The sequence below is a fragment of the Heterocephalus glaber genome, unplaced genomic scaffold (assembly GCF_053883595.1).
Source record: "Heterocephalus glaber isolate CG9 unplaced genomic scaffold, H.glaber_assembly_v1.0 deba00001592, whole genome shotgun sequence".
Lineage (NCBI taxonomy): Eukaryota > Metazoa > Chordata > Mammalia > Rodentia > Bathyergidae > Heterocephalus > Heterocephalus glaber.
The window spans coordinates 249,665-273,615 of NW_028258367.1; the positions used below are offsets into that span (position 1 = coordinate 249,665).

The following is a 23,951-nucleotide window of genomic DNA, read 5'->3' on the forward strand; positions in this document are numbered from 1 at the left end:
TGCGTGTGTCCAGTGATAACAGACCAGGAGTCCCTTTCTGCAAAAGAGCTTGACTATGGGTTGACTTTTAGTCCTATCTTCCTGGTAACCTGAGAAAAGTTATCTGTGTTAACATGTGTTATGATAAAACTAATCTTGATTGCTAAAAGCCATGTGGACTGAGAAGAACTATAAATAAAGAACAGGGGCCATGCAGAGACTTGAGGAGATCCTGGAAGACCTCCAGGGTCCAGGGGTGGGTAGAGGACAAAGAGCTGCTTGCTTGAGAAGCTTCCTAGGACTGGACACCTGCCCCAAAGCAGAGCAAATGTGGCCTGGGGACTCTTGGTTCTCAGGACAGAGCTAGGGGGCAAACAGGACCAGCAGTGGCTTCTAAGTCTGCTCTGATAAAAACCAGGACCCCCAGGCTGTGCTCCTGGACAGTAAGCAGCAGTCCAGCTCCAGTCAGAAACCACTGCATGCACTTCTCTCTTTAACATTTTCCACACTAACAAGCCATAAGGATGTGCCAGCAAAGCCCTGCCCAGGAAAATAAGTAGGACAATTGAACACTGCAGACAGCTCAAGCCTGGGTACCATCTGCGGCCACATTCTTAGGCAGGATGTTAAACCATCTTCTTGTATTTTAGGGTCTCAAAAAGGATGGACTGGTCCAGACCAAGGTCAAACTTTCCTTCTTGTGCTGATCCTGAACTCAGTGCAGACTGGCTGGTGGCTGTTCCTTCTGGAGTTATCAGTTTGGAGCTGAAGCAGCTTTTCATCAAGACAACAGTTTCCCTGAAGCACAGAAAGGCTATGGGAGGGTTGCTAAACAAAGCGAAAATTAAAACATCTATTTGAAACAGAAGTGGAGCTCCAAGACAAAAGCCAATTGGCCAGGCTGTCAGCTGCTAAGACAAAGTTTGTCTTCCCTTTTGCCTCTCTCTTTCACCAAAAAGCCTAGGCCACCAAGAGCCCTGGGGAGACAGACCAACAAAAAGTATTAGCTAAGCAAATTTATTGCCTCCCACAATGCTGTGCTAAGGTCACAGCCCTGCTAAAGAAAACAGGAGGGAAGCTGAGTCTCGCAGGCAGAGCCAGAAAACCATCTGTGGTCAGGGGGACTTCCCCATACTCTCCACACCCCGACCCTGCACTGCAGGGCAGAGGTAACCAGGCCTGAGAGGGAGGTCGCTCCTGGGATAAAAAGATGGAGTACAGGACTAGCCCGAGTTTATAGTTGAGTTTTTTTTCCTTAAAAAGAGGAAATCCAGCATAGCAATTTGCATTTTAAAAAAATAAGTGGAGGGTGGAGCTGGTGCCTGGAAGAGGATGGAGGGCCTAGCCCCTAGCAGCGGCTTCTCCTGCTTAGGGCAGCACAGTACTAGCCCTCCTGAGGCAGGAGAAAAGAAATAAAGATAGGCTGAAAGGAGACAAGAAAAATGGTCATTTAAAAATTGTATTTTTAGGCAAAACTGCAGCTTCAGGACATAAAGTTACCCAAGGTTACAATACCTTTTTCCATTCCAGGAAACTCACTCCAAAAAAAATCCCTCAGGATCTAAAAGACATAACAACCCTGTTAATTGGGGACGTGCATTTCTTCCCACAGACCTCCTTCCTCAAGGAAGCAGCGCTACCAGTGGGCAACAGACCTCTAAACATCAAATACATGCAAATGCTTTGTATTCCAACACTGCCTAGCCTTGAGATAGGAAAAAAGAACTAGAAAGAGATAAAAAGGAGGGAAGGAAAATTATAATTTTAAATTTAAAAACTATAGTTTTAGGACAAGCCCAGTTAATTTCTCTATTTTTTTTCTTTCCCTAACCTACTCTTTTTTCAAAAGAAACCCATAAAGGTGGGGATTTAACTCAGTGGTTTCGCCACCTACTGCACAAAGGCAAGGACCCAAGTTCGATCCCCGGTACCAAAAAAAAAAAAAAAGAAACCCATAAGGTCAAGCAAGACTGTGACTCATCCTGGCAGATGACACAATTGGAAGAGGAGAAAAACTAGAGCTAAGAAGCTTCTCACATGGCCCCAAAAGTAGCCCCTGAGGAGCCTTTGCTGACCTTGACATATACAGAAAGAAAGGAAGATTTTGACTAACACAGGTCTTACTTTGACTTGGTCTTAAACACTCTGCAGGAAAGTATAATCAAAACTTATATAGAGTAATAGTGTAACGGGATCTCAGGGCCTGTTTTGGGGCAACGAAGATTGATGTCAACAAAACAGCGAACAACAAGTGGTGGGGAATGGCCAAATGTGCAGTAGAAAGAATAAAAGAGAAGCTCTCTGCTAGTCTGAGAGGGGTGTTCCGTAAGGTGGACACTGTAGATGTTTAAGTTTATTGGGGTTTTTTTTGTGGGGGGTTTTTTTGGTACTGGGGATCGAACTAGGGTCCTTGCACTTGCGCAGCAGGCAGTGAAACCACTGAGCTAAATCCCTGGCCCAAGTTTATTGGGCTTTTATAGTTTTGGGGGCCGGTGTAAATTACAGAAAGCAAGGATGCTCCTGGTAGGCCTTTGATGTCCGGAGTGCAAACTGCTTCATTTGTATTTTACTTACTCCAAGGTCTCTCCTATTTGTTTAAGGATCTGTTTTTGTTTGTTTGTTTTGGTACCAGGGATAGAACTCAGGACCTTGCACTTTCGAGGCAGGCGGGGTGCCACTGAGCTAAATCCCTGGCCCAGCATCTGTTCTTTTGTCTCTTGCATTTTATTAGACCCTGCTGGTCTGTTTTGATATGGTAATTTACTTAGCCCTGACTTTTAGTTTACTTTAACTATTTAGGACCTGTGCCCTATCTGCCTAGATGCCCCTATCTCCTGGCTTCATTAGCAATATTAAAACAAAAAGGCTAGATGTAAAAGGGGTGCTGAACACTACACCAGCCCCTACTGGCAGGCACCTATAGCATTCTGGCCTGTAGCCCAGTTCCACTAGCCCTTCCAAAACTTTGTCCTTCAGCCTCTTAGTAGAGTCCCATTCCCATTTTAATGTATTTTCAACTACCGCACCCCCCCCCCGTAAAGATTTAGTTTCTTGTGTAGGTGTGCCTCAAAAATAAAAATGACAACATAAATATTCCAGCTACTAAGCTTTGTTACCTTTGTGGTATGAACTAACTTTCTGTTATCTACTCCAGACTTTATATGTTTATATTATCTAGAGCTAGTCACTATAAAAGGTTTTCCAGTATACAAAATAGAGGCCAGATACAGGTTCTAAGCACTATAGTAAAAAATTTTATGCTCCAATGGTCACAAAAACATAGATGTCTTTAGTGTGTTTCTTCATTGTTATAATTAAAATAGAAGGATATTAGATTTCTTATTGACAAAACAGGCAGGAGTGTGTATGCTCTTAAACTCCACTTTTTTTTTTATTGGTACATTTTAGGTATACAATATAATGACATTCATCACTGGAAATTTGCACCTTTACATACTCTCTTGGTTCTTATTTTTTCCCCCTTCCCCTGCCCTCCCTTCAACCCCTCCACCCTTCCCTATCTACAAAGACTTTGTTTCCATTTTTTCATTTTCTCATATTAATTCCATTCCCTTCTATCCTTTCCCCTAGCCCTCCCACTTCCCCTTCCCCTTTGCCCCTTTTCTTCCTATTTCACATTATCTATATTATACCTTTCAGTCCTTATTTACACTTTCAGTTTCTCACACTAGAGAAACTATTCAGTATTTACACATGTGTGTCCTGTTAAACTCTACTTCTTATATCTGGGTAAAGACTTCAAAACAAATAGAGGTTAATTTTTTTTTTTTTTTTTTGGTACCGGGGATCGAACTCTGGACGTTGCGCTTTCCAGGCAGGCGCCGGAACCACTGAGCTAAATCCCCGGCCCTAAATAGAGGTTAATATTAAAAATAAAAGGTTCATCCCAAACACTGCCTAATTTTTTTCTGACTTGTACAGCTTTTTAGAATCACTATTTACCAAGATTCTACTTTTAATTTTTGGCTCCTGATTGTTTAACAAATCATGTTAAACAATAAGATAAAGCTTAAACTACACCTTACTAACCTTCTTGTCCTCCTTTCCAGACTATCAAAAGATGATGGTTTACCAAACAACAAATGAGACTTTTGTTCCCAGGCTAGGTAGGGCCAAGTACCTCTTCAGCCTGTAGCAGTTACAAGAAAATAGAACTTCTGCCCCTATGCATCCCTTAATACAAATAAAGGATCAAAGTGTCTGTGTGGGGTGGGGTGGAGTGAGGTAGAACAGAAGAAATAAAGATAGGTAAAAAGGAGACAAGAAAAATCATAATTTTAAAAATAAAAACTGTCAGGACACAAGCCCAGTTTAAAATTTATTTTTCTTTTCTCCCAAGATACAATAAGCCTGGGCCATTCCTTTTACCTGTAAATGGCCCTCTTTTACCTGTGAATAGAACACCTCTTTTCACCTTTAAAATAGGCCTTTCCCAATGGATGAGCTATAGCTGTAACACTTGTGAGAACTGTGATGGCTGTCACCTATGAATGGGGCATCCACAGTCACCCCCTGAAAAAGCGGTCACCTTTCATCTATACATTGAATCCCCTCTTTCCATAGATTCACAAGTTATACAGATTTCCACTCCTAAATAGCCCATAAATATATCCAGCCCCAGATTATCATGTGCCTTCCTTTCAAGGGTCTGCATTCTATTTCTTTGAGTGTGAACTTAAAAAATTTCTGTTAAATAATCCCCTTTAGGCCCCTCAGTGATATGTCTTGACATTTTTTTTGTCCATGATGGGACTCAGTGAACCCGCAACTTAGTCTGCAGATAGGGTGGATTTAGCTTCCCATTTCTGCTTTGGGGATCTTCTCAGGCCCTCAGAGTCCGGCACAGTAGGAATGCACATCATAGATTACCATCACGAAGGCACCCCCAACTCCAGATCATTCTACCCTGCGGGTGAGTTCAGACCCCCATCTCCTCTTGGGGGGACCTCCCCAGACCTGGTTTGTTGACACCCCCACCTGCTAGGAAGCAGAGCAAAGTACACAAACACCCACTTCTCTCTAACTGTGTGCATGTTCTCTGTGGTCACGGGGGTCTTCTGGATCAACGTGCCTTCTTTTCGTAGTCAAACACCCACCTCACTTCAGGGTCTTCAGTTTCCCCAGCAAGTTCTCCTGGAGCGAGTCTTCCACCTGTCTATTCTGCACACAATGGATCCTTCATTTCACTCGTCATACCTTTGGTCTCAGGGCCTGGCTTGGAGGCTGGAGGCTCTGCTCCTAGGTAGTTTCTAGTTTCTCCATCACTGCTTCCTGCACACACCAGCCAAACCAGTTCCCAGTTCAATACTTCCCCACCTCTTCTTCCTTGTCAGTTCTTCCTTGCCCACCTCTTCCTTGAGAGAAGGAAGTATGACTTTAGGAGGCTGGGGAGGCCGAGGGAAGGGGAGTCACACAGTTCCATTTACACACTCTGGGAAGCTTCCCTTCCGGGTACCTGCTGTACGTCAGGCACTGTCCTAGATCCTGGGGGAAAACAGGCAGAAAGGAAGGATTCTGACCACAACAGAACAATGCAAAAAGCAAGTGAAGAGAACACGCCAAGAAGCAGGTGTGAACACCTGAGGGATATCTGGGAGGATCCACAAGGCAGAAGTCCCTGGGGCCCTAGAAGTAAGGTTTCAGAGGAGCCTCAGGACAGAAACCAGGACAGGACAGCCTCAAGGGAGAGTGAGGAGGGAAAGCTAATACCACAGGTATGGACAACACAGACAGGACATGTGGACAACACGCAACAACATGTTTACACAAGCCCTCACATGGGGGACCGGAAATCAGGCGGAGGCTGAGTCAGATGAAGGTTTCTCTCTTCCTCTCTCCCGCCCTCCCTCCCCCTCTCTTTCCTCCTCCCTTTCTCCCTCTCTCACTCTCATGTGGGGATTCTGTGGTACCAAGCTACAGCCCCAGCCCTTTTGGCTTGCCCAGGCTGAGCTCAAACTTGTGATCCTTCCGCCTCAGTCTCCCACAGCACTGGGACTACAGGAGGAGCCACCACGCTGGGCAGAAAAGCATTTCTGAACATGAGATATGAGAGGCTTTGGGTGCACTGGTAGAAATAGCCTAGTTAGGAAGCAAAGAGGATCCTTGTGGGAATGAGGTCTTAAACGTGGGGGCTCATGCCTGGCAGATGGGCACAAGAGGGCATCCCCTGTGACAGAGTGAGGGCAGTGCCCGAGTGACTAGGTGAGAGTTCGCTGTGAATTACTTTCATTTTCTCAGGGAAGCAGGAAGCAAAATCACCAGGTGAGAGGGAGTAGGTGCTGAAGCTTGTGAAGATGTGAAACAGTCACCCCAAGACCAGAAGAGGAAGCTGAGAAGAAAAACACACTAAGATCTTGAACAGCACTGAGAATTAATCAGCACTGATTCTTTCTGGACACACTGGGCCACATGAGTATGTGCAGGGAGTAGAAAGGGCTGCACTTCTTTGGGTTGGGGACTTTGCTATTGAGTTCCAAAAGAGAGACAGGTAAGAAGGGCAGAAAGTGTAAGCAAGAGAGTCCTTACAGCCATGGCCAAGAACCCAAGCAAGAGAGAGAGGAGGAGAGGACCGGAAACCAAGAGCCAGCGAGAGTGTAGCACCAGGCCTCAGTGGGCTCAGGACAATCTGAGCAGGGCCCTGACAGAGTAAGCAGGCTGAAGGAGACAGGGGTGGGGGCTGAACTTGTCCTCCAGGGTGGTTTTATCCATGGGAGGCCCAGGCACGTGGCATGAAGTGAGAAGGGGCAGACTCTGCCTTGAGGAGGTCAAGAGGTGTGAGGCCAGCAGAGAAGGAGGAGTGTCCTCCGAATGTGACTGACCGCTCCTAGGACGGAGACAGATGCAACAGGGCCAAGAAGACAGTTCCCGTAAGGAGGTATAAGCTTCCCACGGAGGGAGGAGGAGCCCTGGCCAGGGCAGGTAGAGGACAGAGGTACCGACCACCTCCAGGCAGAACACCCCAAGAGAGAAGGCCTGTGTTGGGGGTGGGAGTGCAGGTGAAGGGAGAGGTTGAAGGAGTGGCTGACAACGCAAGGTTTTACTAAAGTCAAGGGGATCTTTCTAGAAGGCTGAGGGATGAGCCAAGCAACCAACCAGAAATCAATTCCTACTTCATATTTTAACCCAGAGTCCAGCAAACAGGCCATAATTCGTTTTGCAGGCTTCTCTGATTTTTTTTTTTAAATTTTTATGTTCCCTGATGAGAAAATTAGCCAGAATCAGGAGCATGATTAGACCTTTGGGTCCACTGGTGTCAGGTACACTGTGAGGACTCCCTGCCAGAGCTGTGCTCAGGGTTCCTGGGAGCCTGAGTCTCAGACAAGCACAATGGCAAAGGGTCTAGGAAAGATGAAGAATAAATGACCAAGTAAACCCTGAGCAAACACATCAATTATGCTTCATTATTCAACTCTCCACATGTGCACATTTTGGGCACATTCTGTTCCTTACTCTTTTGGCCTCTTTCTCCATCTCTGTCTACTGAACTGAAAAGGCCAGGGTTAGGGAGGAAGAAGCAGGAGTCCAGGAGGAGAGTGTTTGGCTATTTTCCCCAAAAGGGCAAAAGAAATCCTCTCAGACAACCCTAGTTACCACTGTTTCATTCATTTGGAAACAGCTTTCTCTGCCTCCCAGGCCAAAGGTTTTCTGCCCCTGGAGTTAGCACTTCCCTTGAACAAAAAAAGGCCTCTGGGCTGGGTCAGTATCTGGCACTAGAAGCTTAACTATGTTAGAGCAGGGATTCCCAAACTGGGTCTCCAGGCACACTGGTATACCCTAAGATGTGTTCTATGAACTAAAGGTCAATGGTGGCCTTTGAGAAACGCTGGCCCGAGCAATGCATTACTGTAGGGCCTTGGATCTTTCCTGTACCAACAGAGGTGCAGGGGAACATTTTGCAAGTGGGCTGCAGAGTTCACCCCCTGACATTCTTGGTTCTAGAACCCTTCTTTGGGCAGTCAGCCTCTGCAGGACTGCTTTGCCTGCCTCTGACACCTGTCCCAGATACCTGCTTTGTCCTCCCTAACCCTGACCTTTTCAGATTGGATCCCTCACCTACCACTCCCAACCCCTGCACACTGCAGCCCTCTCACTGGCTCCTGCCACTTCCCAGCTGGCCCCAGGCTGTGGCTCATCCCTCAAGCACCTGAGTCTTGCCTTGATGTTCCCAGCCCTGAGCTTGCAATTCAAGGTCCTGGCTGGAAACTAAGCACATGTGCTCCCTAGATGGCAGGTAGTGTCTGGGCTTGTCTGGAGGCCTGCAGGATTCTGGGAAGTCTGTGCACCAGAGAATCAACTGTCTTGCCGGGGAAGGGATCAGGCCATGGGGTGGGAGACAGGTGCAAAGCCACAGCTGCAGGCCCAGGAGGGAGACTGACTGCCCAAGCGTACTGTCACTCAGGGCCTCTGCTCAGCCATGCTCCATGCCTGAATCACAGGAGGAGACTGCCAGACAAAGGCAGGAGAAAAGAGATTCAGCCGTCATCCATCTGACTCTGATCACACACGGACAGCTGTACTAGGCAGAGCTGGCTGTGCCAGTACCATTGTTTGGACCATTTGCGCTTTTTCTTTTGAGAATCATTTAGTATACCCTTGCCAGTTTTTCCTGTTGCACTATGTGTCCTCCTTTGTGATCTGCAGGAGCTCTTTTGTATGCCACAATTTCCCATTGTTGGCTCTTTTCAAGCTGCAAAGGCTGTATGTAGTTTCCTTCAGGGAGGTTGCTTGTATTCTAACACAGGGTTTTGTGATATACTAGAGCTTTCAACTTTCACAAAGTCAAATCTATTAGTGTGACACAGGGTGAGGGGCAGGCAGGAGCCCCAGGGTACTTCCAACATTCCATCTCCAGATCCACCTGCTGGTTATGAGGTTGTGTCCACTTTGAGTGTGTCCATTTTTCTACTTATATATTTCAATAAAAATGTTTCTTAAATCTGTCTGTTTTTTCCTTTCTGGCTTCTGAGTTTTATGCTTTGCTTAAAATGTTTCCATACCATGAACCTGTGAAAGCATCTCCCATATTTTCTTCTAATACTTTGAAAACTGAAATTTTTAATATTTAACTCAACTATCTCTGGCATTCATTTTAATGTATAATATAATGGAGGTTTCTAACTTACTCAGTGTCCATATGGATAATTATGATCAAAGGCTTAGCAAAACCTCTTTTCCTTTTTGTGTGAGAAATCAACATCTGCTTAACTCTCTGGCTCTGGTTCCCTGGTGCTATGGTTTAAATGTGATTTGTCTTTGTTCATATGCTGAAAGCATGGCAGTACTGAAAGGAGGTGGGTCCTTTAAGAGGTGGGACCTAGTGGGATAGTGGGAGGTCCTCGGGGCATGACTTCATGAAGGCATTAATGCTGGTCTGAGGGAGCAGATTAGCTTCCTCAAGAATGACAGTGATTTGTTATGAAAGGTTAAGCCTGGCCCTCTCTAGTCTCTTGCTTCTCTCCTCTCTCTGTCTCTCTCCCAACTTGTGATGCTATCTTCCATGTCACGCTACCAGCACAAAGAGCCTCACCAGAAGTCAATGCCAGCACCATGCTCTTGGACCTCCAGAACGGCGAGCTTAAAAGCTTCTTTTCTTCATAAAGTAACCACCTCAGGTGTTTTGTTATAGCAACAGAAAATGGACTAAACCACCTGAAAGCCCCATAAAAGTAGAATGTCAACTGTTAAAATTCACCGTGGTGGTGGACCGGGGATTTAGCTCAGTGGTGCCACCACCTGCCTTCCAAGTGCAAGATCCTGAGTTAGATCCCTGATACCAAAAAACAAAACAAACAACAACAAAAAAACTCAACATGGTTTATGGTACATATGACCTTGACTGACAAAAACTGCCTATGGACAGGAAAGGTCTCTAAGTGAGTAATGCACCCTTGGCAGGATGCCAGGCTTAAAGTCTCCTTAGGTGGAGTGACTTTTATAATGGGGCAGGTCTCTTTTTGAGCCCTGGAATCCATGTATATAAGGTTTTTATGAGGGATTTGGCTCTTGTTGGGCATGGGGCTTTAAGCTGGAGGAGCAGCTAGTTACCAGCTGTGCATGAACTGCTATGAAGACCACATACTCCCTGGGTCAAGGAGCCCTGGCTGGCCCTGTCCCGATGATACACTGAGGTTTCTGGCCACCTCCTTTCTGTGTCCATGTGCTAAGCGTGGCTTGATTTGAATATCTGGCTGAATAAAGCAAGCGCCCTGTAAGGCACTGTGCTGATAAACTGCACCAACACCATTGATCAAGAATTAATCTCTTAAAAAAAAAATCAATCTCTTTTCCCAATCCTTTTTCATGGATTGCTCCACCAGCATGAGTCTACTCTGAGGCCTTTGCTCCACTGTGCTAACTTGTGCTGATGGCCAGTACCATGGTCCAGGCTTCATAAAACACTCTGCTGTCTGGCAGATCAGGTCCACCCTTACTGATGTTTTTCAAAATCTCCTGGGCTGGCTTTTGCCTTTCCTTCTTTACTCAGTGTTCACTGAACCTCTTCTCACATCAGGAAGTGCTGAGAACATGGTACTGAGTACTGAGGAATTCACATGATGCCTCTGGACTTGTTTCCTAGAACTGCATAAAACTCTCATAGTTCTGGAGTCTGGAAGTTTGAAAACAAGGTGTTGGCAGGCCTGACTTTTCTTGCCTTTTACAGCTTCTGGTGGCCACAGGTGTTCCTTGCTTTAGACAGCATCACATGCCGATGTATGCCTCTTCCTCCAAGTGGGCGTTTCACTGTGTCTGTCTTCCCATTGTCTTCCTCTGAATGTGTCTGTCTCCAGTCATACTGGATGAAGGGCCTAGCCTGCTCCAGTTCTGCTAATCTTAAGGTACACCTTAACTGCATCTGCAAAGACCTTACCTCTAAATAAGACCATACTTGCAGGCAACAGATACCAGGGCATCTGCACATCTTTGGGTGGGGAGAGAAGGACACAATTTAGCCCAGGAAAGTGGGAGATGATGTAGGAGAAACAGGCAAGGCAGCAAAGATAGGGTGGTGCAGACCTCCACCTGGGCACCATCTGGGAATTCAGGGAGGCCCCTGAGAGCGGTAGTCAGAGACCAGATCAGAGACTTCTGCACAGCCTAGCAGAGCTTGGGGGTGGCTGGACATTGAGGAAGCAGAAGCGGAAGTGGAAGCAGCAGCAGCAGCAGCAGCAGCAGAGGAATGGATGAGATGCACAGTATTTTGGGGGTTTTTTTTTGGTACTGAGGATTCAACTCAGGACCTTGCATTTGCCAGGCAGGCATGGTGGCACTGAGCTAAATCCCCGGCCCTGCACAGTATATTTTGAAGGTAGAGTGGCTGGGCTTTGCCGCAGGTGACCAGAGCTAAGGAACAAAGCAGACTCAGGGTGACTCCCAGGTTTCTGTCCTGAGCACTTGCAGGGATGGGACTGCCAGGAACCAAAGCAGGAAGAATGGGGTCAGAATAAGTTTGGGTGTTAGGAAGAGTTCCAGACAGACTTTAAAATCAGCCTGTTAGGGTTTACACAAAATTCCTGTTGGAACTCCACTAGATTTTACTTCTGGATATTTGCATTTGTTGGGAGAAAAGAACAGACATGGTCTCTCCTGAGAGTAGGGTACAGCTCCCATGGACCAGAGCTTTAGTAATGTGATGACTGATTGACTGATTGATTGATTTTGGTGGAATTGAGGGCCTTGGCACTGAGCTACAGTCCCAGCCCAAGAGCTATATCCTACAATAAATTTCTAAACATTTACCATATATTTTGATCACACCTCATATACTGCCAGGCAATTTCATCCTAACAAGCTGTTTCTATGGCCTCTCTGGAGGAAGAGGCAGGTGACTCTCTGAAATGAAAATGCAAGATTCTGTTGCTCCACACCAGAGACAGATACTAACCTGGAATTCCTTTATGCAGCTCCACCACTGGGCCCCATGTTACCATCCAGATGTGGCTGTGAGCACACACTGACCCATGGTCCCTGCCCTCCTGGTGGTCCTAGTCCAATGATAAGCAGACACCAGCCCACTGATGGACTGTTATTAGGGCCTGGGTCAGGCCCGGGTGGCAGCAAGTTGTTTCCAGTTCCAGTTTCCCAATATTCCTTTCTTTATCCACACCACTAATATGAAAACAAACTATCGCTACTGTAGAAAATGACTGACAGTGAGTGTCATTGTTCTGTCCCCAGAGCCCATGAACACATGAGACAGCATCCTAATTACTCATCTCTGCCAGCAGGATCCAGCTAGGCACCACTGGATCTGGTAGCAGGAGCTCCAGAGACTGGCAGCCTCCTCCTCTTAAAGACAGTTTTCCTAACAGACAGTATTTATGAGTCATTGTTGAGATTCCTGGCAAAGCTAGCTTCATGCAATGTATAGTAGGCTAAAACAGACAGATTGAAAAAAAAAGACTGCACAGGCTGGGGATTTAGCTCAGTGGTTTTGTTGCCTGCTGCCCAAACGCAAGGACCCGAGTTCTATCCCTGGTACCAAAAAAAAAACAAAACTGCACATTCTGAGAAACACACAAAGGCCCCTTCCCAGCTAAAGAGCAGTCCAGTTATTTTTAAAAATGCAACCCAATGTATGGTTTTAAGAACATCAATGGCTGTCAATAAGAATCTAAGCAGCCATGGAATCAGCATAGTTTATTACATTAATATTTTATTTTGTGTTCCCAACTTAAGCTTAAATTGCTATTGCTTTTTGTAGGTTTTTTTGCTGATATAAGGAAAGCAGCAGAATCAAGGAAAGATAACTCCATATGTTTTCATTAATTCATAACCAATCAGTTAAAAATATATAGCATCAGATTCCTAGGTTCAGATCTCAAAAACATCTTTGGTTGTACCTTGTCAGATCACTTCTCCTAATATTCAAATTTCTGGGTAGGTTAAAATTTTAGATTCATAAAGTAGTAGTGCTTAATTTAAGCCTTAAAAAACCTTTAACCTTTAAAACCTTTAAGCCTTAAAAAACATATCCATGCAGGGGCCAGGGATTTTGCCGCCTGCCTTGCAAACGCAAGGTCCTGAGTTTGATCCCTGGCACCAAAAAACACAAAAAAGCATATTCATGAAATTTCAGAGTAGGAAAGGGAATATAGGTTGTAATTCATTCATTTTTAGGTTAAGATTCTGAGGTCTGAAAAATAAGAATCAATATATATTGTGTAAAGATACAAATCTCCAATGATGAATGTCATTATACTGTATACCTAAAATGTACCAGTAAAATTTTTTTTAAAAGATTCTGAGGTCTGAAAGACCAAGGGGAGGAACAGCATAAGGACTAGAATTCAGGTCTCCTTTCCCAAACTGGTGCTAGATCCTAGCTACTCAAAGTATGGTCCATGGACCAGCACCACTTAGGAGCTTGTGAAACACATGGACTCTCAAGCCCCACGGGAGCTACCAAGGCAGAAACTGCATTTTAACAAGATTTCCAGGTGATGTGGACAGAGGATAGTTTTCAAAGCACCGCTGTCCCAGACATTCTGATTTATGGGGAAAGGGGAGGGATTCACAGTCAACACACTCAAGAACCCTCACCTGGTCACTGTAGAAAAACACAGTAAGCACTTTCTCTAGCAAGCGTTCGCCAGGCTCCAGATGGTGAAGCTAGGCAGGCAATCTTCCTTTCTGAAAGACCCACACCTCCAATATTTGCTACTAGCTGGGCTCTTGCTCCCACTTGGGGAGAGAAAGTATTTGCAACCCTACAGCTAGAAAGGAGGCTGGGGACAAGAAGGCAAAGGCAGGGGCTCAGGGTCAAGACACTGTATGGGACACCAGGCTCACCTTCCACATGGCCATTTTCCTAATCCCGACAGAGAATGGGCCAGGCCAGGTCTCTCCTGGGTATGAGGAACAGCTGTGAATAACCTGCTTTTTTCCCACCCCACTATGGAAGCCTCAGAAGCACCAGAAGAGCACAGGGAGCCAAAGTTCTGCTGTGGGAACTTATGGCCTGCCTTAGGGGCCTTCAGGGACCAGGGGAAGCCTTGAGCCTCCCATGGACCACCAAGAAGCAAGAGGACAAAGGATGTGCCCGGTTCTCGAGGTGTGTGGATTTGCTGACAACAGACACTCTTTGAGGACAGAGAACAAGCCGGCCATCACGTTGAACACAGGTTCCAGATGAACAGCGAGAACGTCCATCAGCCTGGGCAGGCAGACAGAATGGGCACAGGCACAGGGAGAGAGTGAAGCGCCACCTCCTGTGACCAGCAGACACCTGGGTGGGAACTCCCACATCCTCAGAAAACTCCCTGAAGATGAAACTCAGACTTCCACATTTTCACATGCTCCTGCCACCTGAATCGTCTGGGTCACCAGGAACGAGCTGCCTGCTTCCTCTCCCAAGGTTGGTGCGTAGCCAGGGAATTCTGCTCTGAGGCATCTTCTGAACCAGGAAGCTATACCAGCAAGTGGCACCCTGCCAGCCTCCTATGCCACAAGTGCAGACAGTTGCAGCCTAAAGAGCAGCCAGGTGCACCCCACCTTCCTGCGCAGGTCCTTGGTGAAGGTGCCCTGCACCACCTCAGTGCAAAGCACAGCTCCATCCACCCACCCAGCAGAGCACTCCCAGCCCCCAGAATGAGGCAAGGGGGCGGGCGGACATTGTCCCACCACCTCACTTAGAACTTCTCCAACTTAAAATGCAGCAGATCTTAGGATGACCCCAGCCCACCATTTTTTTTATCCTTTTGTTACCAGAATAATGCCCTTGAGGAGACTGGGGTCTCAGCCCTTTCCCTGCGCTAGGAACCCAGCTCATCCTTCAACACCTTGAGGCTGCACAGGACTTTATTCCAGGTGCAGAGACCTCCACATGGAAGAATATGACCAGCTCAGGCTCCGCTGTGCCCTCCAGGAACGCAGGCCCAAAGCCCAGGCATTCTCGTAAACATCAAGCTTGCCCTTAGTAATGCCACAACCTCTGCTCAGAAAGGATTGGTTCCCTAAGTATGAAAAATGTGTCAGAGTGGGAACCACTGTGCTGGAGTGTCACACTCATCACCATGCATCATCCATGACTACATGTGAGCTTCAAAACCCAAGATAAGCCTCAAGGCAAAAGGACAAAGTGAGTCTTTTCCATATATACATTTTTCCAGTAAGAATGAGATTTTACTGAACTCATTACTCTCTGCAGCCTTTGGGGTTTATTCAAATCATAGACTCTGCCAGTAACCAGAGGTTAACCTGGGCACATTCTTATGCCTATTTGTGGCTCAATTCTCTTTGTTTCTCTGTTTCTCTGTCTGTCTCTCTCCTCTTTTTGGGGGGGGGGGGTACTGGGGATCGAACTCGGATCCTTTTGCTTTCGAGGCAGGCGGCAGAACCACTGAGCTAAATCCTCGGCCCTGCTCTCCTCTTCTTGGTATTGGTGACTTTCACACTAAGCCATATCCATAGCCCCCTTTTTTTTTCTTTTGAGACAGGATTTCACTCAATCACTAAGTTTCCTGGGCTGGGCTCAAACTTGTGACCCTCCTGCCTCTGCCACGCAGAAGACTGGGTTTACAGGCACTGGCCACCACATCCGCCTGTGTCTGTTAATCAAAGTGTAAAATGGAAATTATTAGCACCCACCTCTGTAAGAAGTAAATAAGTCTGAGTTTGTAAACCACTTAGAACAGCACCTGGTATATGGCAAAAAATACTAGCCATTACCAAGTTGAACTAGTTTATCTAATCAGTAAAAAAAATTCAAAACAGCTTGCAACAAACAAATTCAAAACGGCTTGAAGCAAAATGGGCTCCTGATACTTCCTAAGATAAACTTCTACAGTTAGAATTCTAAAGCAGGGACATGCATACTTTTAAAGGTTTCCCTTGTCTAAATTTCCTTCAAGAAAGACTGACTCTCATTGACATGATCAGTGCAAAGCCTCCTTCCGGTGGGTCCTGGAAAACAGGAAATGCCCTAACCTGGGCTGTTTTGTATTGAAGGTGGACCCAGCCTGCCCTCAGTCTCCCTTACACATGTGGAGAAAAGAAGGGCAGGTAACTCTGGGGGTGTTATTTTGTGCTTTGCACTGTTTCTGTAGTGCTTTGGATGCTCCCACAGCCTCAGGCAGCAATCTGACTTTGGCTTTGGTGTAGGCTCAGCACTACACAGGTCAGCCCTGTTCAGAATGGGTAGTCCCCATCCTCAGGTGGGAAGGCTACAGAAGCTGAACAGCCAAAAAAAAAAAAAAAAAAATCACAAAAAGGAACCCAAGTATCCCTAAGGAATACTCCAGAAACAAGACACCGACCCATGACCTATGCCGGTGCCCAGAGCAGGCCCACCAGGATTTCTGAAGGGGCAGGGTCCAGGGTACAACAGAGCTCTACCTTGTTTGTCACACTTGTCAAGTTTTCAGTCAAATTAACAAGCTTAAGTAAAGTATGTTCTTCCCTCTTGCCTTGAGAAGCACACTGACACGGAAGGGTAGTTCCAGAATGTGGCCTCCAGGAAAAGCACCCCCTGGTCTGGCCCCTTCTTTTCCACCACCTCCCCCATCGGGCTTCAGACCCTTTGCCAGGGGCCTTGAGTCACGCATGGTGGGCTGGGGTATAAACTTCCACTGCACAGCTGGTCGGGGGCCTTGGGAGGAGGTGGTCTTCACAGTAGAAAGCAGGCTGGTCATCTGCATGACAACTCAAAGGGTGCTGGGTGGCAAGACTGTGGTCCAGAAAGGACAAACCCAGTCCCTCACCCGTCTCTGGCCCTGGGCTAGGGGTGGTGCTGCTGAAGGCCTCAGACCTTCTCCTCTGAGCCCACTGTGGTCACCATCCAATGGAGGGTGTGGAGAGCCTCCTGCTCTTCCTGCTGGGGTTTACTCCTCCCAAGCAGCCACTGCTCTGAAAAATATAGCTTGGCCAGAACCTCAGATTCTAGTCATACCACTATGTGTGCTGTGAACTGACAGCCTGGTGATTGAAGTGAACAGTAATGTACTGGATATTTCAAAATCACTAACGTTCTCATCACAGAAAATCATAAGAAATGGAGGCAATGGATATGTTATTTAGTTTAATTTAATCATTGCATCATAACATCACTTTCTACCCTACAAATATATACAATCATAATTTTTCCATTGACAAATTTTTAAAATTGAACTTACATATTTAATGCAAGCCAGAAAAAAATCCAAATAAATTAAAATTTTAGCTGGGCATGGTGGCACATGGCTGTAATCCCTGCACTCTGGGAGGCTGAGACAGGAAGATCTTAAATTCCAGCCCAGCCTGGGCATCTAAACAACTTAGTGAGATCCTGATTCAAAAACAAAAAAAAAAAGGCTGAGGGGTATGGCTCAGAGTGTGTCAGGGTGTGTCCAATCCTGAATACTACACACACACATATGCACACACACACACACACGCACGCATACACACACACACACAAATCTTTCCTGCCATCAAACAAACTAAATTTTGGGAGATACTTTAAAAAGGTGGGGATGGGTGAAAAAAATGAGAACACAGAAGTTGATTTTTTTTTCCTCTTTACTTCTGTATATATTTGAACATTTTCATCATTAAAGGTTAAAACAGTGTTTGAAACATATGGCCAAACGGAGGGCCTGGCAAAACTTGAAATCACAATTTTACAACAGGAAAAAGCACACACTCACTCGGTTTGCATGTTTGTGAACATTATGCTGAGAAAACCTACAACCAGGAAAGGACCCGCACATGAGTGATACAGGGCCAAGTTTGGGGCTGACACCTCCACCCTCCTCCTCCACTGTAGGGGGAGCTTCTAGAATGGCCCCTAGTGGGTTTTCTCTGATGCTCTTAGCAGGTCAAGCTTCAAGTGAGTGACCACACAAATCTGGGCCATGCAACCCAAGAAAGTGACCAAGACATAAGTTCAGACCGAGCCTTGCCACGTTCTAAGGCTTCCTCACCAATCAAACCTAGAGGGACTGTGGCTCTACACAAACACAGCAGCTGGGAGGACACAGAAGCCTGCTGTTTACACAGAGCATTTTCACCCAGAAGCTGGAAGAAATTTAGGAACATTCACTGTTGGATTAAGCCTCTCAAGCCTTCTGCCCCTTCTCTCTCTCCCTGCTGCCCAGTCAACAGCAACAAGGCTGGGGCAGGAAGAGGCAGAGTTTCACCCACCCTCATAGACCCATGTGTAAACATACTGACAACTCTCAAGCCACCCTGTCTGGGAGGAGTGAAGAACACTGAACTTTGGAGCACTGGCGCCCACTCTGAAAACAAATGAAATCCTTTATTGATCAGCACATTTCCTGCATCTGGTCCACCCTATGTCTAAAAGAGACAGAAGCCAGCAAGTGCTTGTTGTCCCAATGTGGGAAGGAGAGAACATCTGTAAGATCATTCTGGATCGTGGGCAAGGGAAGTTGTTGCAGGCTTTGATTTTTTACCACTAGAGAAGCAGGCTCCAACCACTGAATTGAGATACCAAGAAGACTGTGAAAACCATTTCAATTGGTGCTAATATCTTTGCTTCTTCTGTCTCTGGAATTCCTGGCCCCACTGATTCACATAAAAGTTTCTCAACCTAATTCTGTTAGAAGTAGGAATGTGGAATTATCCCTTCAACAATTCTCCTGCAAGCAGGCTTGATGGTCTTGTATGGGGACCATCTATGAAGCTCAAGTTAGAACAGGAGGACAGGTTAGAACAGGTAAGGACGGGTTAGAACAAGTTACAATGGGAAGAGTCCAATCACCAACCAATTATGAATCATTAGCTTTTCCTAAACTCACTACCCAATTCAAGATCCTGATTGTCTTCACACAGTGCCTAAAAACACTAAAGAACTGCTAAGTCCTTAAGTTAGGGTCCTCCAGAGTGAAAAGTGCCAGGAACTTGCCGGTAACCAGGGTTGGAAGGGGGTGTGCTTAGGGCTGTCTAAATTACCAGTGGCTCCCAGTAAAAGCAGCAGGGGGATCTGCCACAGAGCTGGGGACTGGGAAAGACCATTACCCACATGGCAATGACCCACGGAGTTAGCCTCTAGGCTCCCATTACTTACTGGGACATCCAGCACAGGAAAACACAGATGAAGAGAAAAGGAAGCAGTGCCCACCTCTTACCATGAAGGAAAGGTTAGGATTAGGCTGCCACGAGAGTAATGTCATTCCAAAAGGAGAGACTGAGACCTTCTTATGGAAAAGGAAGACACTCTTGACTTTGTTGAGGAAAAGAAAGCAACATAGTTGGCGCTCAGAGCACTTTGGCTTTTCAAGGTCAGACCCATTCTACCCAACAGTGATGCACTTGGGATCTTTTAAAAGTTTGGAATGAACTTCCTACCAACAGAAGGCTCTCTCTTTCAATCCTCTGGATGAACAATACCAGCAGATGCTACAGCTGCATTTTAAAAATAGTTTCATTTCATTTAATTAAAAGCAGACTTGAAAAACTTAACTACTCGACTCAAGGTCTACTGAAAAACAAACGTAGACAAATGCGGGCTGCATGTGAGTTGAGGCTGTGCCAATTCCTTTTACACCTCCCTGTTGTAAGCCTCACAAGCCTCTCAGCGAAACGTACTGCACAGCCAATGCAATGTATGGCATCTAGCTTAATTACCTAATGGAAGATATGCATTATATCACTTCCATTAATCATTTTAAAGTCTTCGCTTCTAAAAAAAAAAGCCTTTCATTCTAAGTGTCTTCAAAGGAACCCAAACTTATATGAACCTTGCATAATGTTGCTGTAATTTAACTGGACACTTTAATCTCTGAAACACCAGTTTTGTACCATGAAATTAATCTCTTGGTTCTGAAAATGTGGTATGAAGTAGACATCTAAAATAGAATGCAAATTTGTGGGTTTTATTTTCAAGGCTGTAACAAGTGACCAAACTTGGACTTTTTAGGACAGAGCCCAAATTGGAATACTGTAATCTGATAATAATTTTATCCACAATTCACTACACACTTTCGAAGCTGAGAATACTGGAGACATTGTTTCAGCAATCAAGTGACTGAAGGTGGTGGGGGTGAAGGGCGCTTAGGTAATGGGGGAAAAAATAAGAGCTAAGATACATCATGTTCAGGTACAAACACCCAATGATAAATGTAAATGTATTGTATACCTAAAATGTACCAATAAATATATAAATTTAAAAAAAATCAAGTGACTGAAAGCAAGCCAGATAACTAGATGTTAGTGAAATGGAGGAAGGAGAAATACAGATTATCCTTCAAAATACACACACATGTATATGCACACATACACACAGACACATATCCTAATCACAGTTTATGCATACAAATGAGAAAACAAAGCTACAGACAGGTAGAAAGCATCGTGCAAGTGAGTACCTGCTGCATCTGAGATCACTTAAACAGAAGGGACCCTGCTTTGCACTTTGTTTAGCCAGGGTACTGGGGAGATGGTACTGCTGGACACCTATGGTTGTGTACCTACTCTCCAGGGTTCACGATTAAAATTCTAACAGTCCCACCTAGTTTGGCTGGTTTTGGTGCTTCCTAGGCCCTCTGGTGAATATGAACCACACCTATGGTAGGCTCAGGGACGCTGTACCAGGAAGCCACGCATTGTGTGACATTAACCAAACAGCCACACTGGGGTCAAGAAGACCATGTGATCCTGGGCAAGCTCTCAGTCTCTTCAGACCTCAGTTTGCTCATCGGTGATATGAGGATAGTAATAGCGCTTTGTAGAATTATGAAAATTAAGCCAGCATGGTAGAGCATGCCTGTAATCCCAGAACATGGGAGGCTGAGGCAGGAGGACTGCCATGAGTTTGAGGACTGCTTGGGCTACACAGTGAGTTCAAAGCTACCCTGAACTACACAGTGAGACCCTGTCTCAAAAACAACAAAAATAAGAATTGTGAAAATTGAGATTATATCTCTAAAGTCCTTACATAGCGCCAATCTCAAGGCTTCTGAAGCCTTCTGAAGCCCATAGGTGACAATACACAGGACTGGCATCTAACACCTAGTATAAAAGTAAAGTCAGCATATACTATATTTGTTTACAAGTTCTATATATTGCAGTAAGGTTCTCAACCAAATATTTACACAAGACCGATGTGCCATCAGCGCTTTCCCTAGAGTCTGTGTCTCGGTGCCTGGGTCCCATCCCCTCGGGGAGCGATGCCAGCCACATAAACCATAGGGCCATCATTGGTCTGTTTCATCAACAGGTGCACCAGGAAGAGAGGCCAGCACACCACCTGGCTGGTTATGAATCAACCTGGAGTCCACCTCGGTGGTCAGGATATGCAAGGTGCCCTGACCAACCTAAAGGCATGAAAAAGCCAGCGGGCTCCCCAGGAACAGAACCCGGGGTGGGGGTGCACCGACGGGAGACCCCTGAGCACGACCTCGCCAACCCAGAGGTGTTCTCCGGCGTCCTCTGAACCACTTTCTTCAAAAAGTCACGCCCCGGGGCGCAACCTCAGCCCTGCAGTCCCCACGCCCCCGGGACTGCCCGGCCGGGGCTTCCATGGTCTGGGCGAAGGCAGATGCCCTCCCCTGCGCGTGTCCCTGCCCGCACCGGACGGCGGGGACGCGGCACTCACCCAGCGTGGCCACCGTGCCGGCCTCGAAGAGCAGGCAGTCGCCGCGGCCGCGCGCCTCCAGCAGCACGCTGCTCTCGCCCGAGGCCTCCAGCCGCGCGAGCAGCCGCAGCCCTTTGCTCAGGGCCATGGGCGCCGCGCCGCTGCGCGCAGGGGGTCAACCCGAGGGCGCACAGCCGGCCGCGGCTCCGGGAGCTCCCGCAACTGGCGGGAGTTTCACTTTGCGCCGACGCTCCCGCCCCGCCAGACTCCTCCCCGGCCGCCTCCGGGCCGCCTCTCGCCCCGGGGCCCCGTCCTCCAGCCGCGCCGCCCGGGCAGGTGAGGGCGCTCGGCCTGGGCGCCGCGCTCCCCCCAGCGGCGAGGCAGCTGCGCGCGGGATCCTGCGGGACGCCAGGGGCGGGTCCTCCGCGGTGGGCGTCGGGGAGGGAGATTCCTCACATTCCTCGCCGCGGAGGAGGCTGCGACCCGCAGGGTGCTTGGATGAGGCTGGAGCCCTGCCTGGACGCCCACGGCCTTATATGGGCAGCGGGGCCTGGATAGCCCAGCTGGGTTGGAAACCACCGGTGTTGGCCGGCCCTCCCCGCCCCTGCCGGGTGTTGCGCCTCCCTTTTTTGGCTCTCTCTGCCACGCTGGGCGGGTCACTGGGACTCTGCCTCAGTCTCCCTGCTGCCCTTTGTAGGGTGCGGATGAGGACCGAGTTCGTATGCATAAGCACTGAGAGCCTGCCTCTTAGTAGCGGTCTGGATTGGAGTCCACCAGGCAGCGGCGTTGGGGGTCAGCAGTGTGTGATCTTAGAACTGGGACCCCTTAGACTAGGAGCCCTACTGATCGCATGACTTCAACGTCTCTGAGCGCTACCTGCGTCGCACATCAGACAGTGACAGTGCCTTTCCCACTTCAGCCTCCTTCAGGTATCTTGCACGGAGTGTGGGCCACCATCCTCCTCGCCCTAGGCTCGCTCTGAGATCCAGCCCCGAGGGCGATGGTGGCCTGTCTGGACAGGTTTGCAAGGCGGGAGGGGTGGCCAGCTTACTCGAATCTCCCTTGGGGCGGGTTTGGAGGTTTTGTTTCTTTCTCTAGTAATGGGTTAGTGTGGATGCCCCCCCCCGCCCCGCCCCGTGCTCCACCAGGGTGTTTCCAACAGGCTTCCCCCAAACCAGGCTTCTGTCTCCCACCCCTTCTGTTGCAGAGAACAAGAACACCAGGCCAAGCCATTTGTCTTTTGGGTTTGCTCCGGAAGAGGCAGAGGCCCCAGAACATTGTGATATCCTGGCAGACATTCAGCCGTGGCCAGTAGTGAGCAGAGATTCAATCTTCATAGACATGAACAACCCAGGCAGAGCTTCCCCTCTTCTTGAATCTTTAGCCCCATGTTCAGATTCAACCACGAGATGGTGGAAACCCAGGTAATGCTCATACGCTGTCCCAACAGTGCCTTTCTCTGGACAGTGGAGACAGTACCACCTCATGAGAACAGTGCTCCCTGTAAATCAAGCAGATTCACCTTTGGCCTACTCTTCCTTTCCTTTTAAACCAAAGTTCACTTCTTCCAGGAAGCCATCCTGGAATGCTGTGGTCCCAGATAATAGCGTTTCACGTGCTCATGTGTTGCTTGAGAAATATTTTAAAATTTCTTTTTCTCTTAGCCCCACTTCAGGACTTAGGAAGTAATTAAGGAGAGGATCTTTTAGGGAGGGGACCAAGTCATCTATTAATTTTTTCTCTCCTCTTTCCTGCCTAGACTCACATAAAGTGCTGCATTGGGGAACACTGTACATATATTAGAAATTTTCCTACATTCAAGATCAGCACTTGAGTTTTACAGTTTGTAGAATCTAGGACTTATCAACAGTAAGATGAGTCACTATTTTATGTCCCACTAAGAAAAAGAAAACACTCCCAGTAAAGCTGTAGCATGCCAGTGATGGTAGGTCTGCCCAGATTTTGGCAGTGTTAATGCCCATCTTCGGCGCCAGCAACTCTGGTCACTGTCCCTTTGGTTCTGGGAATGCACGTGGCTCAAATGAGCCAAGAGCCTGCTGGGTTCCTGGTCTCTGCCCTCTGGTCTTGGAGAGGACAGTGAAGGTAGGCAGCAGCAGAAGCATTGCTTTACCTGCACAGTGCTTTGTAGACCACAGGTCACCTGGGCACTGGCACCCCCAGCAGATAGAGAAAGTAACCAAGTGGAGACAATCAGGAAAAGGCCAGCTCACTGCCTAGAGCACCCGTACAACCTGGGGGAACAAGTGACGCTTACACATCATGAAAGTTGGGCACACCCCACTTGTGTGGCATAGAGCCTAGAGGGCAGAGTTGGGGAAGGGAGGAGCTGGGCAAGGAAAGAAAAGCTAACCACACCAGTCAGTAAGTAAGTAACTTGTGAGTTACTTGTGAGTAAGCCACAGCAGGAAGTTAAGGTCCA

The 23,951-nt window shown here is 47.2% G+C and overlaps 1 protein-coding gene across 4 annotated transcripts in view; it reads right to left on the reverse strand.

Moving 5' to 3' along the window:
- Synj2 (synaptojanin 2) overlaps positions 1 to 21,776 on the reverse strand; it is a 105,589-nt gene extending 83,813 nt beyond the window's left edge. For 2 of the 4 annotated variants that reach the window (XM_004856827.3, XM_004856826.3), the window contains exon 1: positions 21,533 to 21,775. In XM_004856827.3, the coding sequence (XP_004856884.2) occupies positions 21,533 to 21,659 (127 nt within the window). In that variant the 5' untranslated portion in view covers positions 21,660 to 21,775. Of the gene's footprint in view, positions 1 to 21,532 lie in introns of all 4 variants that reach the window. The other 2 variants (XM_087193418.1, XM_021237977.2) reach the window with 1 other exon arrangement.
- Positions 21,777 to 23,951: the final 2,175 nt, after the last annotated feature.